Below are 16,138 nucleotides of genomic sequence, written 5' to 3' on the forward strand. Positions count from 1 at the left end.
ATTTTGAGACATCCTGTATAATTAACAACAAAGTGAGATAAGGATAATACGATTTATTTGTTAATACAATCAATGCAATTATTAATTCAGCACAATCATTGAAACATTGCAGTATTGAAAGGCGACTCTACATCCGATACATAAATAAAGGGGCTCTTCTAGCTATACAGGCTAGTGGATGCTCTTATGCCGGCTGCGTGCATACGCAAATCATTTTATCACTAATTAATTAAATATGTTTGCAATCACCCTTATATATATAATATGATACTAGCTATACCCGTGACTTTGTCCGCGTGAAATACTGTCTGATCGGCGCGCGGTACTGGACAGTACTCGGACGTTGCAACTTTACATCATTTTTATAAAATAAATGAAGCCGAATTCACTTCTCATTAAATCAGCTATCTGCCAACAAAAGGCCCGTAAAAATCGGTCCAGCCATTTCAGAGATTAGCCGGAACAGATAGACAAAAATTGTAAAAAATATTATTTTGGTGTATTTTCACCGTATATTCATACAGACACTCCAATTTTTTTATATGTATATATAATACTCTAATTATACAAATAGCAGGTTACGAACCCAATACGATTAGATATAATTTCATCAAAATTACTTTAGATTTCGCAAAGAGTGTAGACAAAAGAAGTATGTCACCAAATTATTATTTTTAACAACTACAACTTAATAACTTTGTATATAATATTAGATTATATGGATATTAAAATAAGCAGCCAGATGTGAACATGTGTGAACAAAAATATGTGATAGAAAAAGTCTTAACACATTTCTAGGGATGGAATAATGAAATTTTGTCCAGAGATTGCTTCTGCCGGCTGATTTAACGGAATGACGTCATAAATATATTGGCATTATAAAAGTTAATGTATTTTTAATCCTAGGGTCTAAGTTAATAAGATGTCTAAATTACAGTTTTATATCTTGGTTAAATTATTCTTAATATATATATATGAAAATATGGTAGTAGTATAAACAAAAAATATGTATTAAGAGTTGGCATTTATTTTATTTTGGTATACTACATACTAAAAGACGATTTAGTTCTGTTATCCAATCTATCTCATTAGGAATACAACTACTGTGTATTGTAACGTTTATATAAAATAAGTACACGGAAATAAAATGGCGTTAGAATGATTATTTTTACTGGCTAAAGCCGGCCGGTGGAAAAGCCACCGCCACAAACTGGAGGGCCTTTGTTCATTAAGTCTTTTTGAGCAATTAACACGGTTGCACGCAGCTGCGCGGAATAGGATTCGTTTTTGTTAGTTTAAATTTATTGCTCATCACTAAAAGATGCGATTTGAACTAATGAAACATTTCACTAATTATTTCTGACCCGGTTACGAATTATTTGTTATTTGAGAAAGAACGAAGAGAACTTTTTGTTCGATATTATAAACATGACAGTACAAAAAATATTCTTATATTTTCTTTTGCCGTTAGATAACCATATTATAGAAGTATAATTCTTGACTTACTACGGTTTACCCACTCGATTAAAGCTTATTATTACCTAACAATCTAGCAGAAATTAAAAAAAATGATGAATTTATTAAAGAATAATTTATTTCAGTGAAACCGCCACCGCTATATTTATTGGCACAATTTTCATACTATTTAAAAAGTTTTGTATTATGCACGAAAAAAAAAAAGTTCGCAGTAAACCAGATCACGACAAAGTTGTTTTAAAATTTGCACTTTGTTGTGAACAACACGCTTGCCTCAATGCGACGATAAATTTTAATGCCGCAACTTCATTTGAAATAAAATATATTACAAATTACTTTGTCAGAAACTATAAATACATGTAAAATGATACTTTTCCCTTATCTGTTTTAATTTATACATTTTAAATATTGAAAAAATCACATATTGGATACGTGATGTCTTTACGTTGCTGATGACGAAAAAGATTTTTAGAATTTTCGTCTGTCTGTATGTCTGTCCGCATGGACGCGTTTGTTCCAGGTAATGCAGGCGGACATATAAACAACTTTTTTTTAATTCTAGCCAGACAAAGTCGAGGGCGATCGCTAGTAGAATACCAATCACAAAATTGTAAATTTATTATTGTTGAATCGTCAGTACTGCCAACTTCTGTTCATAAAATACAAACTCTCTGTTTATAATTCTATCTGGATACAAATTCATGTGTCGAGTGGTTGCGATAATGTTTAATTAGGTCACATATTTCATGTAATCAATGGAAATTACTTGTTTTGTTGCGTATTCTGAATTCTGTTAACTGTTTTTTAATAAGTAGGATATAATTAGCAACATTTTCTAATAAATCCGATTATAAATCTTAAAATTATTGTTGAATTACAACACTTCCCATACAACATACATTACATTTTGACTTACATCACAATTGTAAAATATTTAATTATATGACTAAGTTTAAAACAATTGACTCTGTAGTCAATAGCTCACTAGTTCCGTTATTCTATACAATAGGAATAAATTCTATTTTCTATTTGCACTTTTTTAAAAAGGTTGCATAAAATTCAAAGGCAGTAGTGGCCAGTATTAGAGTCGTAATCATAAAAACCGTGTCGTTGTACAGTGCAAGATAACGAACCGTATAGTTTTACAACTTAAACTTTCCACGAATAGTCGTACAAAAATTAATAGTGCATGCTGATTTTATCATGCAACTGTAACTCAAGTAGGATTTCCCGTGTACGCTATCCCAATTTATTTTTATTCCTAGAATTTAGAACGTATTTTTTCCGCAAGCGTCATTATTATAAGGTTTGTGCGACCCGTTTCTCAACAGAAGGATGAAATATTATTTACAGTTAAATTTTAAATAATAATACGTAATATCAATAAAATGCGATAGAACGAAATACCTTATCACATATTAGGCAGAGACCATAGACGTCCATTTGACGCGTATTTTTTTTTAAGATAAAAATAAATAAAAAAATTGACGCGTATTCCTTATTAGTATACTAAATTATACTATTCCTTTATAACTTACAAATTGACGTAAATTTCATAAATACATATCGCATATTTATTATAATATGTAAGTTACTTGGCTTTATTTAACTTATAATTCTTGCTAGTAGTTCGACATCAAGTTGTTTACATAATTTATAGGTTCTCCATTCGGGGACTGTAATCAGTTTATGGCTACTTAATAAAGTCTAGAGTTTGCTCAGAATCTAATCCATTAAAGCACTATTAAATTGTGCAAAAGTTGCTTCGACTTAGAAATAAAAATAACCAGCGGCTGCAGAGTAATTGGCAACTACAAAATCCATTACTGAGATTAATCAACCGCAAGAGTAATTAAGATTGATGTTTTTGATTCTGTTTTGTGCACCTGAAATAAGCAATGTTTTTAGTTCGCAACTCGACAAATTGGCATTTTAAAAGCGGACAATTTAACGTTTAAAATGGAAGCAACAATAATTTTCAACTACCTACCGTTTTAATTATTTAGTACTTATCTAAAATGGCACAGCTGGTAAAACCAACCTAAGAAAATGTTGCTAAAATTAAGCTAATGTCATATACTTAATACAAAATGCGTTTTAAACACGAGTCATGCATTCCTCGTCACGAATTTGCTCGAAAGCAAAGCCTTTAGGGTATTTTAAGTTATGTATAAGTTAGTTAGCTACTCAGTGACGAATAAACATGGTTTAGAGAAGCGACTACTGCGATGGCGTACAGACTTCCTCTACTAAGAAATTTCTACAAATAAATAATAGTACTTGAAAATGAAACTAAGCATTAGTGTTAGTGTGATGTAATAAGTATCAATCGAAAACTATCAGATTATGTGCGGATTGACATATTAAATGGAAATAGGCAATCAGATAACGTTAAAGAATGCTCAAAAAATAATATTTTATTTTTAACAGTACAAATAGAATCTTGTGATACTTTTGGAGTTGACAGGGGATCGCTAGTGAGCTATTAAATTTTAATTTGACTTATACCCAACGGCCAACGGTTCTCTCTTTTGTTCAAATAGCCTTGTCGGTGTATAGAGAACAATATATGTGTTAATACAAGTAACACTGCAGTCGAAACCCACACAGTAGAGTTGTACCGATATTGAGTATAATTAACTTATGTTATGAATATTTGTTATGTTAAGTTTTAAGCTTAAGATTTATGATTATTTTTTGTACTCGAGATAATTCTATAGTCTTGATTCAGTTTATCAACTGTGGATAAATGACATTGACAAATGACAATGACATATCAATTTGACACAGCCATGTTATTGAATTGACGGAGCCGAGATTATAACTCCCACTTCAATATCCCGTTATAATTAGAATTGGATAAATCATCACAATACTTTTACCAAAATATTAATATTACCTTCATACATTCTCTAATATTTTCAAGGTGCAACTAAAATGTCACATCAAACTGGGATTCAAGGTATGGCTACAAATTTTTCTGAATGTTTATCAGGTTAAATGAAATTGTAGCTCTATTTAACGGCTTCAACCGATATAACAATTGTAAGAACACGGGTTTGTGGCCTATGCACACCTGTTTAAAACATTCATATCTTAATAAATATTGGATATTAGGCTAATTCTTTTCGTCGCAATGATAATGCATATCACTAACTTTATTAAATGAGCCTTCATTTTTGTCAAATATCCCTTCAGAGTCTGGTCTTAACTAATGACTTTTATTCGTTTTTATATATATTTAAAAAATATTCATATGTTTCTTCTTTATTTATACAAAGCATATTTGAATGAATTGTGTGTTAATAAATAATTTAATTTTCCAGCAAATGCTGAATTGAAGAAATACTTCACTAAATGTAGAGATGGAAAAATTCGGCTATTAAAAGTCAGCATTGATAATGGTAATTTATTTTACTGCCAATGCAATGTGTTGCCAATTTTTATAATCTATAAATTGTAACATTTATTTTGTATTTTTCACAGAACAGCTAATATTATCTAAATACCAGTCAGTTAAAGGTTCCTGGGAACATGATTTTGATAAATATGTACCATCATTAGTAGTAGATGATCTCCCTTGCTACATTTTATACAGGTCAGTCATATTTTAAAGCCTTAGGATATTTAGAAGTAAGTAAAGGTATGTTGCCATTTGCACAATTTTCAATGATTTTCTTTATATTTCCGTGATTATTACTACTAAGACAGAGTTTAAGAAAAAGGTAGGAAGAATATAAGATTTCAATAATCTTATGTATAGAACCTAAGCAATTAAAAAATAGAGATGTGTTTAATTTTAAGATTTGACTCAACAAATTCAGTTGGTCATGAATGGCTGCTGCTAAGTTGGTCACCAGACAGCGCTCCAGTGAGGCAGAAGATGTTGTATGCTTCCACCAAGGCTACACTCAAACAGGAGTTTGGAACAGCTCATATAAAAGATGAAATGCATGCAACAAGCAAGGTAATCAGCAAACTGTTTGCTAAATCAAATTAATACCTTGTAAATTAAAGGTCCTTTTTCGTATCACAATGTATTCTAATAAGTATGCTTTGTCTATGTAGAATTTTAATAACTTCTTGCTTATAAATACTTAATAAAATTATCTCAAACCTTTCACTTTCCATGTTCTTAGAACATGTTTATTAGTTGACCTCTTTCCTTTTTTCTTTTACAATATGACTGGCTGAAGAGAATGCCAATAAGTCTGTTACTCTTGCGCATTAAAAAAATATATTCATAGTTTAAAACTATTGTTTCTAGGATGAAGTCAGTCTTAAGGGCTACAAAGCACACCTGAGCGGTGTGAATGCTCCAGCCCCTCTCACAGACAGGGAAGAGGCACTAAAAGAACTTCAACAAAATGAACATAGTCCCAACTATGGTACTGATTCAAGGTAAAGCAAAATACATTTTAATGTAATAGAAATAAACAGATAACTCTTGAACATTTTAGAGATGTCAAAACTAAAGATTAAAAATAATGTATGTTTTAGAACATAATATGAGTTTCATAGGTTTTTTTTTAATTAAAAATTACAGGCAGTCTACAATGGGTGGGGTTGCATTTCCTATAACACAAGATGCAAAGCAAGGCATTATTGATCTCCAACATGGTTCCTACAATTATTTACAATTTAAAATAGGTAAGATTGTCTATTGATATGGTTGTAGTTTTTAAAATATTAATAACATATGTTGTATTGACAATTTACTTTAAACAAAATCTTCATGTGACACATGAAATCTAAAACTTACTTAATTTACTAATATTATAAATGTGAATGTTGAGATGGATGGATGGATGTTCGAAGGTATCTCCGGAACCATTTAACAGATCTTGATGAAATTTGGCACAGAGGTAGAACATAGTCTGGAAGAACACATAGGCTATTCATTAGGTATTTTTTTAATTCCTCTAGTACATAATATAAAGGCACAAAATAAAATCTATTATTGGCCAGACATATAAATGACTTATTATTCATAATGAATGTGACATGTTTCTTTCCAGATATAGATGAAGAAAAGATTCACCTTGCAAAAGCAAGTGTAATTGAGCAATCAGAGCTGCCTCGGCAAGTGCCGGATGACCAGGCAAGGTACCATCTCTTTGTATTCAAGCACACACATGAAGGCGATTATTTAGAAAGCATGGGTAAGTTGTAATTATTATTGTGTTACTCTTACTGGACTAGATGTTTGTCAATCTCTCACAGTTGTTAATCAGTAATTGGGGGGAAGTTTAGTGTAGATTTTTTACCGAATTTAAAATGGAGGAGGTTTTTAATTTGTTTGTATATTTTTTTGTATTAAATCTATACTCATTTCATACATATAAAGATTTGATTGTAACTCAGGGTCTAACATGTTGTCTCTTTCATTCTCTCTAAAAAAACGGAGATAACGACATATATTTTGCTAGTCTTACTAGTATTATAAATGCCAAAGTGTAGATAAATGGATGGATGTTTGTTAGAACATATCTCTGGAACAGCTCAACTTATCTTGCTGAAATTTGGCACGAATGTTGAACTTAGTCTCGAAGAACACATAGTCTACTTATTAAGTTTTTTTATTCCGCTCGGACTGTGACAGCTAGTATTTTAGAAGATTTTAAAACTTTTATGTGAGGTTTTATTTATATTTTTGTTATATTTCAGTGTTCATCTACTCTATGCCGGGATATAGTTGTAGTATAAAGGAGAGAATGCTGTATTCAAGTTGTATAGGAACATTTTTGGATATAATTGAAAAAATGGGCATAGAGATTGCCAAACGGGTGAGTTCTTTTGAACTTTACTTGAAATAATTTTAAGTTCATTTTTGTATGCTTATTCTCAAAGCAAATATACCATGTCTTTTAGCTGGAAATCGATGATGGCAAAGAATTGACGGAAGAATTTTTATATGATGAAATACATCCAAAGAGAAATCTTCACAGACCTGCCTTCGCTAAACCGAAAGGTCCGCCCAACAGAGGCGCTAAACGAATCACCAAGTCTCAGGCGTCGCAATAGCTTACGAAATGCAAAGAGTACAGTGAGCTTATGCTAAACGTAGGGATGGTCGAACTATCGATAAAACAGTTTTTGTCGAAGTTGTATTTAATTATCGATATTCCAATGTGAACCTATCATTGAAATTGTAAAATAGATTTCAAGAAAGTGCAATATTTTTACCTTTTTAATTGTGTCGATTTATAATAATCGATTTTGAAACAATGAAATATTAATTGATGTCATCAAAAAATTATCAAGTAGGAAGAAGTATTTATTATTTTTTTAATTTTGTGTAATTAATCTGTGACGATAACATTGATGGATAAGGTATCGATACTAAATATTTTTTATATTCGGTCATCCCTATCCGAATAGTATTATTCTTCCAAGTTGCAATATTATTAGTATTATAATTTTTTTTCTTACAAAAAATTTAAAATGATTTATTTTTAGCTTCAAAAGTTTACATTTTACGCAATCGATTGATGATAAAATTTTACTTATAAGTTTTATAAAATTTTCGCTGATTTTTATACAATTTATAACACAATAGTGTGATTATTATTTTTAGAATATTTATACAATTAAAATGCATTGTGAAAGTTTTATTTTTAAATTCAAGTTTCGAAAGTTTCAATACAATTTAAAAAAAAATCTCATTTGATTTGGACTGAAATTGTTCTTTATAATTTAAGACAGTATTTAACCTTAATATAAATGAAATGTCATGTCGGGAAAAAGTAACGGCTTTACCTCGGTATTTTGTACGATTTTCAGATTCTTTAAAAATGAAGAATTGAATGAAACACGTCATCTCGAGTCGAAATTAAAATTGGAAGTTTTTTCCTTTCTTTTTAGAATCACAAAGTAAATTGGAATGTTTTCTCTGGCATATGAGACATTTAATCATAGCTTTACTTGAACTTTGTTTAGTGCTCATTACCTGTGCTTTATACGACTCAATCGAAGATTTTGCCAGCTACAGTTGGGTAGGCTTCCAGATTCTTCGAGATTCGATTTGAAGATTTAATTGTTTTATGTAAGTCTTCCTTGTTATTTCTATCCTCTGTTCATTATCCACTTCTTTCTTTAAGAATTTTAGTAGTTGCCCCAGCTCTGCAGAGGTGTTGTGACTTTACTGCGTTCCCAAGTTATCATCTCATGTGTTAATACACTTTCAACTATTGTTAACTGCAAATTTGTCCTTTTTCACACCTAGCCTTGGTGTCCAAAGAGTTTTTATAAATCCGCTTTACGATTTTTAAACGAGATTTTTAAATTTCACAGGATAAAATGAATTTACTACCATTATGGTCAAGTCATTATTCATTCAAAATAGTATATAATGTAGAATTATGAAAGTCATAATATAATAGTAAATAATGCATTATGTTATAAGTATATCTTTCGAGAAAATTGTGTGTGATGTAAGTTTTTCCAGTAGTTTCTGATTTCAAATTAACCAATATATTAATTACTAAGTTTAAAATTCAAAATTTGAATTCTGCTCTATGATATAGCCTTCCCTGATATACAGCTTGTTTAGTTTTTAATGCCACGAGATAAATTAAGGAAGATAAATTTTTTTTTTTTTTATATGATTTTTTTTAATTATCTATGACGTTGATAAAAGGATGTTAAAAACATATTTGTTGTATTGTCACCAATCTGCCGTATTCCACAAATTTGCGATTGTTAAATATATTTTGCAAAGGTTACCAAAAATTACAGAATTATAAAAGTTACAGTAACTATAAGAATAAAAAATAACTATATAAAGTATTATAAATGAAATTAATCACTTGTTTAGAAATCACTTCTTACATTTGTATTGCTGCTGTTTTATTAAAAAGATGATTTTACATGTAAAAATGTTTTTGATTTTAAAAATGATTGTATAGACAGTTAAAAAATGTAGAATCTACGTTTTGCTCTCTTATGTTACTAAAAGAAAGATATCCTTTAATAAGTTTTTATTTATAATTCATAGTTTAGTCTACTTTCCTGTAGATTTTATAACTTTTAGATTTGACTGTAAGTGTTTATAAGACTCAGATAAATTTATAAAAACTGCAATTCATTGGATGCCGAATTTACTGCAGAGTTTTTTTTTTAATTTTTATTGTAATACAATCAAGTAAATTTGAATTTATAATCTATAAAAATAAGCCATTAATATTATAGTCTTTGAACCTTTTTGAATTGTTTTAAGGTCAATCCAAAGTAACGAACATTTTCCAAATAAGATATGACCTAATGGTCTATGTTACCAGGCCATAAAATTAAAAAAAAAATGTTTAAGGTCAGTATCAAAATTGTATATTTTGTGCATAATTACGTACCCAATTTTTTTTTATCGATGTATCTTTAGTAATTTGAGATATCTGTAAATCGTGTCCCTATAATATTAAAAAAGCCTTTCCATCCCAATTGCTCTGAATAACAAATTTGTAATCTGTGCTGTATATTTTTCTATAAAAAAAACAATGAAATATTTTAATGTATGTTAGTACATAGACATGAACTATTTTATTCCTATATTTGGGTTTAGTTTGCTCAAGTTAATTGTGGCTTTCTGTCGAAACACCAGAAAAACATCGACCCATCAGAAAAAAAAAATTACATCACTTGTAAACTTTTTCGCCAAAAGAATTACCTTATACAAAGATCCCACACAGATATAACTCTTTTAGCGAAAATATCTACATTCAACATCCCGTTATTGATGTAACTCTTTTTATCTAGTTGGTCGATGTTATCCAATTTGTTCAAAGGAACTGAGAGGGATAATATATTTTACTTTTGTAGAGATATCTCTGGGAAGCCCAAGGTTAATAAATTGGCATGCAAATGGAATGTTCCAGTCGTATCTTGCCATTAGATTACAGACTATCTCCTATTGTGTCAATAATGTTTGTATTATCTAGAAAAATCTTTATTGTGTAATTAGGCTGCATGTTAAAATTCTTATTTCAATTTTATTGCGTCTTGTTCAAAATTTTGTGCACAAGAAATTTTATAGATACTATTTTTATATGTAACTTTAGTATTGTCTGATGTGTTGTAACAATTTTATTGTCAATAAAGCGCTTTTAATATATTTCTGTATTTTAAATTATTGTAAAACTCGGGCGACGTAATATTTTATTAACAGTGTGTTTCTGAAACTAAAATCTCTATTTAAAACATTGTTACCGCTGTTTTGTCAAAGATAAAGGTCTCAGAAATTCACGGTTAGTCGTATAGAATCGTAAACTCGGGAATAATAAATAAAGACTCGATAACATTAATAGTATTTATCAATATTTACAAAATGTAACAAACTAAGTTCTAGCACTTAACCTTGAAAAGATATCTAAATTATGAAATTTCTTCAATTTTCGTCTCTCCCTTTTCAGTGATCAATTTATCATGATGTCTCGTCAGATTGTCGTGTTTTTCTGTAGCTGACTTCTCCAACACCTGGTTGTATTGCTCTTCTCTGTAATTAAGACGATAGTGATTAAATAAAGAAAAAATTGAAGAGAAGATATAAAACATTTTTAAAATTATTTTTAATGTCCGTAGATAAGAAATTTGTGAAGAAACACTGCAAACATGCACAAAGAATCTCATGTATTTCTTTACTGGATTATTTGGTTTTTCCAAATAGCCATACTTGCTGCTTGATCCTCTAATAAATAAAGTGGCTCTAAATTACTACATATCAAACATAAATCTGTGTCTTACACACTAGAAAATGTTAGCAAATCTATATATAAAAGAAAGTTGTGTTAGTTACACTATTTATAACCCAAGAACGGCTTTACCGATATGGCTGAAAATTGGTGAGGAGGTAGCTTAGAGCCAGGAGACGGACATAGGATACTTTTTTTTTCGAATTTATGCCTTGAAGACCCGCTTTTTATTTAACTTACTAAATTATACATGCAAATGTTTAGATGGATGGATGGGTGGGCAACTCTTATTAAGTTTTTAACATATCCACACGGACGGAGTCGCGGGCGACAGCTAGTGTAACATAAACAAATATGTCTTAAGTAATTATATTACAGAATACACACAAACCTTGCTAATTTGATTTTGTACAATACTCTTCTTAAATCGTCCATAGATACTCCGGTTATTTTAAGAATATTCAAAATTAGAAGCCCACCGAAAGCACTTAAAACGCCACCTGGAATAGATATTTTGGACACAAATTAAAATAATCTAATACGTTAATTTGACTAAAAAAACTTTTACGACTGTAATCATAGGACACTCCGGGGAAAAATATGAATTAAGTTCAATTTTTCAGGACACAGATGGCACAAGAAACATCAATAACATTACCCTATTGAGTACTTCAGTTATGTCAAAAAAGCATGACTACATTTTACAATAGAAAACTAAACCAAATTTACATGTTACAGTATCAAAATCCATACCAAGTGTAGCACCAACAATAGTAGCAGCAACTCCTAAGTTTGCTTTATATACTCCTCCAGTAAGTGCACCTGCCATGATGTAGTCAATTAATGAAGACTCTCCGCGATACACTGCTATCATGGTGGTAAATAAACTGGAAAAATTCAAGTACATATGTATAACCTTTATACCTATGTAAAGGAGTTATCTTTAGAGATTCTATATAAGATGTAACTGTTTTCTTTACATGGTATGATATATACTTTCCCGTTTCATCATATGCAATTTTTTGGAATGTCATTTATTTTGGAGTTCACTCACAAAGGCAATGCAAGGAAAAAACATAACATGAAAAGATTAGTTAACATTCAAACTTACCTAAAGCATCCAGTAAATAAACCCAATCTCCAGCCCCAGTGGACTGCGCCTTTTGCAAATCCTATGGTCACATAATCTTGTAATTGTTTCTAGAATATAAATGATAGATTAGTTGTGAGGTCAAATTATTTGAAACAACTTGAGATCTGTTGCATCCTACTTATGATAAAATTAATTCATTTTGATTGTTATAAACAAAGTCATACACACAAAATCATAATGTAATTTCTCATATTTTGTGTGTGTGAATTTGTCAACTGCAGATCTATCTGACTGCTTCTTACCTTTGCTTGCATTGTAGATGTAAAAGCAGTTGCTTGATTTCTTTCAATAAACTTAACATAAGCTTCCCTTGATTGCAAAAAACCTCCGAAGCAAGCACCAATAAATGCTCCAGACATTGTTGCTTGTACAACATTATGAAGTTCAACTGACACTTCACCAAATTCACTGTAATAGTGAAATCAGTAAAATTTCTACATTTATAATCTTTACGGCCTCACCACAACAAATTTCAACATGAGTTTTTCCCATAAAATCAACGAGCAGTTACCTGCAACTTCTTATGTGCAAAATTAAAAAAAAATCTAGTAAAAAATATAACCTATGCCCGGAAACAGCGGAATAATTTAGCTAAAATAGAAAAAGAATATATCAGATCGATAGTTTTGGAGCTTATTCAAAGCAAACAAATTAACATATATCCAATTTATTATAAATATAATTAATATTAGAACCTTATTTCTGCAATTATTACTTGGCTTTAACACATTGTGTTGTTTAAAACTGGTAGTGCTGGCTAAGAGTACAGTATATAGAATTCATCAAACTATACAGACAAGGTATTTACCAGTCTTACTTACTCTCTTTGAAACATTTTCTTAACTCTTTCTAGGCCGGTTTTGGTGGTATGCGGTTCAGGTGTATGGAGTTTATCACAATCATTTACGTTTCGCTTTTCGAAAAAGGGAAAAGCAAACGTCGGTGTCAATCGTATCGCTGTTCTTATCATCTTGTAGAATTATAGCTGAATCCAAGTTGTTATTGTTGTCTCATGATTAAAGATATTTACTTCCAACAGCGGCAAGCTATTACGAAACTCAAAATTCTAATTACCACACGTAATTCGCAATAATATAGCATTTGGCGTAGGGACAGCCAGAGTATATAAAATGACAGCACTGACGGCTCACCGTGACATTAGCAGCTGACACTGACAGTTACATTGACAAGTGATATTTTCAAATTCCCATAAACATTGGTGCCGTGGAGCCAGAAATCTATCGACATTTTAAATCTAAGCAAATTCCCAAAAATAAAATAATTTTTATATCCCGAACTTAATTACTCTGATCTCCTGATCTCTGAATTGATCCGTGGGGAATTAGGAAAAAATGTAGTATATCTTTAAAAAAAGTAGCATATAACACCAGGGGATAGCTTCTACTAGTGAAAGAATTTTTCAAACCTATTCAGTAGGTTCTGGGTCTATTCAATGCAAACAAACAATCAAATATTTCATCTCTATAATATACTAAATAGATGAGATCGTAAAATTGTTGATTTTATATTTTTATTACTACCATCGAGAAAAGGCAAGACAAACAAACGTTGAACCGTTGAAGACAAGTGCGTAACAATTGCATTTCCACTATTTTTTTTTTTGTATTTAGTGGTATGATGAAATTTGGCATTGGTTTGCTATATTGTATTAACGTTCATAGGCCAAGCATCCAATTATTATGATAGAAGCAGTAGAAATAAGGTGTTTGGGGATGGCAGGATTTAATTAAACTACAAATTATTTCAACTATATTTTATTATAAAATGACAAAGAATAAATCTAGAGTTTAGTAGTGTAGTCACTTAGATGTTAAAATTGTGTATATATTTATAATTCACATAACTGCTTGTAATATAGATAGTGCGCTTCTCGGCCTTAAGTAAGGACCCGTCAGCGGTTAGAAAAATCAAGTTTTACTAAAGAATCCACAAAATACATTCTTTTGGAATATAATATATAAAGGCTCGTTAAAGCTTGCTATTATGATAGTATCTGATTTAGATTAGAGAAAACAAACATATAATTAGATCCCTGTTATTTTGTCCCAATAATTGGTCTTTGGCATAATGAATCAATAACGCTAAATTATTAATAATTAAATAAAACCATCGTTCTAGAGCCAAACATTACGGAAACGATAAAACAATGCGACCGCTGCGAGAGCGACTGTTTAAATCTATTAGACTATTTTAACTTTACACACAACCCTTTAATTTGCACACCTTTGTTTTATCAAACGAATCAAAACGTCACTAAACTCACGAAGGAACAGGTGGGCAATTACAATAATACTAAGAAGTTCTTAACACGGAGGCAGGTATTCATTATTCACTAGAGCGACTACCGAAATCAGAATAGGATATTTTTATCTAAGTCTTAATTTAATGATTATGTTAATCTGTAATACATCCTATTAATTTAATTTGTAATTATTTATATAGTGTATAATATTTACATCGGTAGATAATTTCAACGAGACGATAACTGCCATTTTAATAGGTTTAATATATTTGTAATGATTATATTAATTTAGAAATATAGAGAGCACTTATAATAGTTATCTACTGTCATCGCGATGAGCGAATGATACTACTGTAGGATTTAGTCCTATTAATTGGCAGTTATACATTTTCCTTTGACTAAGATAATGTTTCAATAATGGAATGGTTCAGTTCTTTCAACGCATCAGGAATAAGGGACGTGGCACGGACATAAATCACCGCCCCGGCCGCCAGTTGCCAGGGTGAGCGATAAAATTTATTCACATTATACCCTGTGCGAAATATATTCCACTTGATAATATTTATAACATATCATTGGCAATATTTTAAGTCCCTTACCCCATTCACAATTCAACTAAATAACCTGTAATTTGCCTAAATTCACGCTAACACCAAGCGGGCTTTAGGATAAAGGTGAGAAATGAAGGTGAATAATTTTATAGGCATTCAAATATTTTATAGGTAGGTACATAATAAATTTAAATACAGATAAAAAATATTACTGTCAGGATAGTTTAGATCTAAATAGGTACGAATATGTCTAGAGTAGCGGTCGTAATACCGTACATTTCTTTATATTGATCCCCATTGAAATTTATAACTTTATTTACAAATAGTGTACCTCGTAGACTGATCAAACATTTTGCTACGCGACATCCGAGAGTGAGGCGACAACCTAGAAATGTACACATGGAGAAAAACTGGCACTTGTATAAATAAGATGTTTGAGTATTTTATAATAAGTTAATTACATAATATCAGTTCTCTTAAAGGAGCAAAGAAGGACAAGGAGGAAAAAATAAAGAAAAACAAAAGTTATCAATGATAAAAATAGTTTAATTATGAAACTAAAATAAGAAAGAAATTAACCACACAAAAGGCTTAATACTAAAATAAGAAAATAAAGACGACAATGTAAATTAAGTTAAAACATATTAAATATACGAAAAAGTTTAATGAAATAAAAATTAGAGAGAAAAAGGGGTATTCGAATGGAATAGTCATTACACACATGTGCCTTGGCCAAATATCTAGATCAGATATGTCGGCTTCTAATACATATATCGTACAGCTAATACAATAGGAGATATATTAAGATGCGCAATTATAATAAACGATGTTTGTGATATGGAGAGATATGTTTGAGGATACACGAAGAACGAATGCACAAAGACAAACAAAAACAATAGGTAGATATGAGGAGCTGAAAACCCTCGCACAATCTCAACGTATAACTTTAACGAACAAATTTAAAACAATGTTCACTTACGATCAATTAAATTGCATATATTGCGCTTAATAA

General features: G+C 30.4%; 2 protein-coding genes across 2 annotated transcripts; one reads left to right on the plus strand and one right to left on the minus strand.

Annotated features, from left to right (window-relative positions):
- Positions 1 to 4,257: 4,257 nt before the first annotated feature.
- twf (twinfilin actin binding protein) lies at positions 4,258 to 7,687 on the plus strand. Its single transcript, XM_013322265.1, has 9 exons — positions 4,258 to 4,438; positions 4,803 to 4,880; positions 4,963 to 5,074; positions 5,281 to 5,443; positions 5,744 to 5,877; positions 6,023 to 6,126; positions 6,495 to 6,638; positions 7,144 to 7,262; positions 7,348 to 7,687. The coding sequence occupies exons 1-9, from the start codon at positions 4,414 to 4,416 to the stop codon at positions 7,498 to 7,500; spliced, it is 1,032 nt and encodes a 343-aa protein (XP_013177719.1). The 5' UTR covers positions 4,258 to 4,413; the 3' UTR covers positions 7,501 to 7,687.
- A 3,076-nt stretch (positions 7,688 to 10,763) lies between these two features.
- Positions 10,764 to 13,469, minus strand: 140up (RPII140-upstream gene protein). Its single transcript, XM_013322259.1, has 6 exons — positions 13,134 to 13,469; positions 12,555 to 12,720; positions 12,271 to 12,359; positions 11,913 to 12,046; positions 11,551 to 11,659; positions 10,764 to 10,963 (listed from the first exon to the last, which is right to left on the minus strand). Exons 1-6 carry the CDS (start codon positions 13,280 to 13,282, stop codon positions 10,843 to 10,845), a joined length of 768 nt encoding a protein of 255 aa, XP_013177713.1. The 5' UTR covers positions 13,283 to 13,469; the 3' UTR covers positions 10,764 to 10,842.
- Positions 13,470 to 16,138: the final 2,669 nt, after the last annotated feature.

This window comes from Papilio xuthus, unplaced genomic scaffold, assembly GCF_000836235.2.
Source record: "Papilio xuthus unplaced genomic scaffold, Pxut_1.1 DF825928.1, whole genome shotgun sequence".
NCBI classification, from domain to species: domain Eukaryota; kingdom Metazoa; phylum Arthropoda; class Insecta; order Lepidoptera; family Papilionidae; genus Papilio; species Papilio xuthus.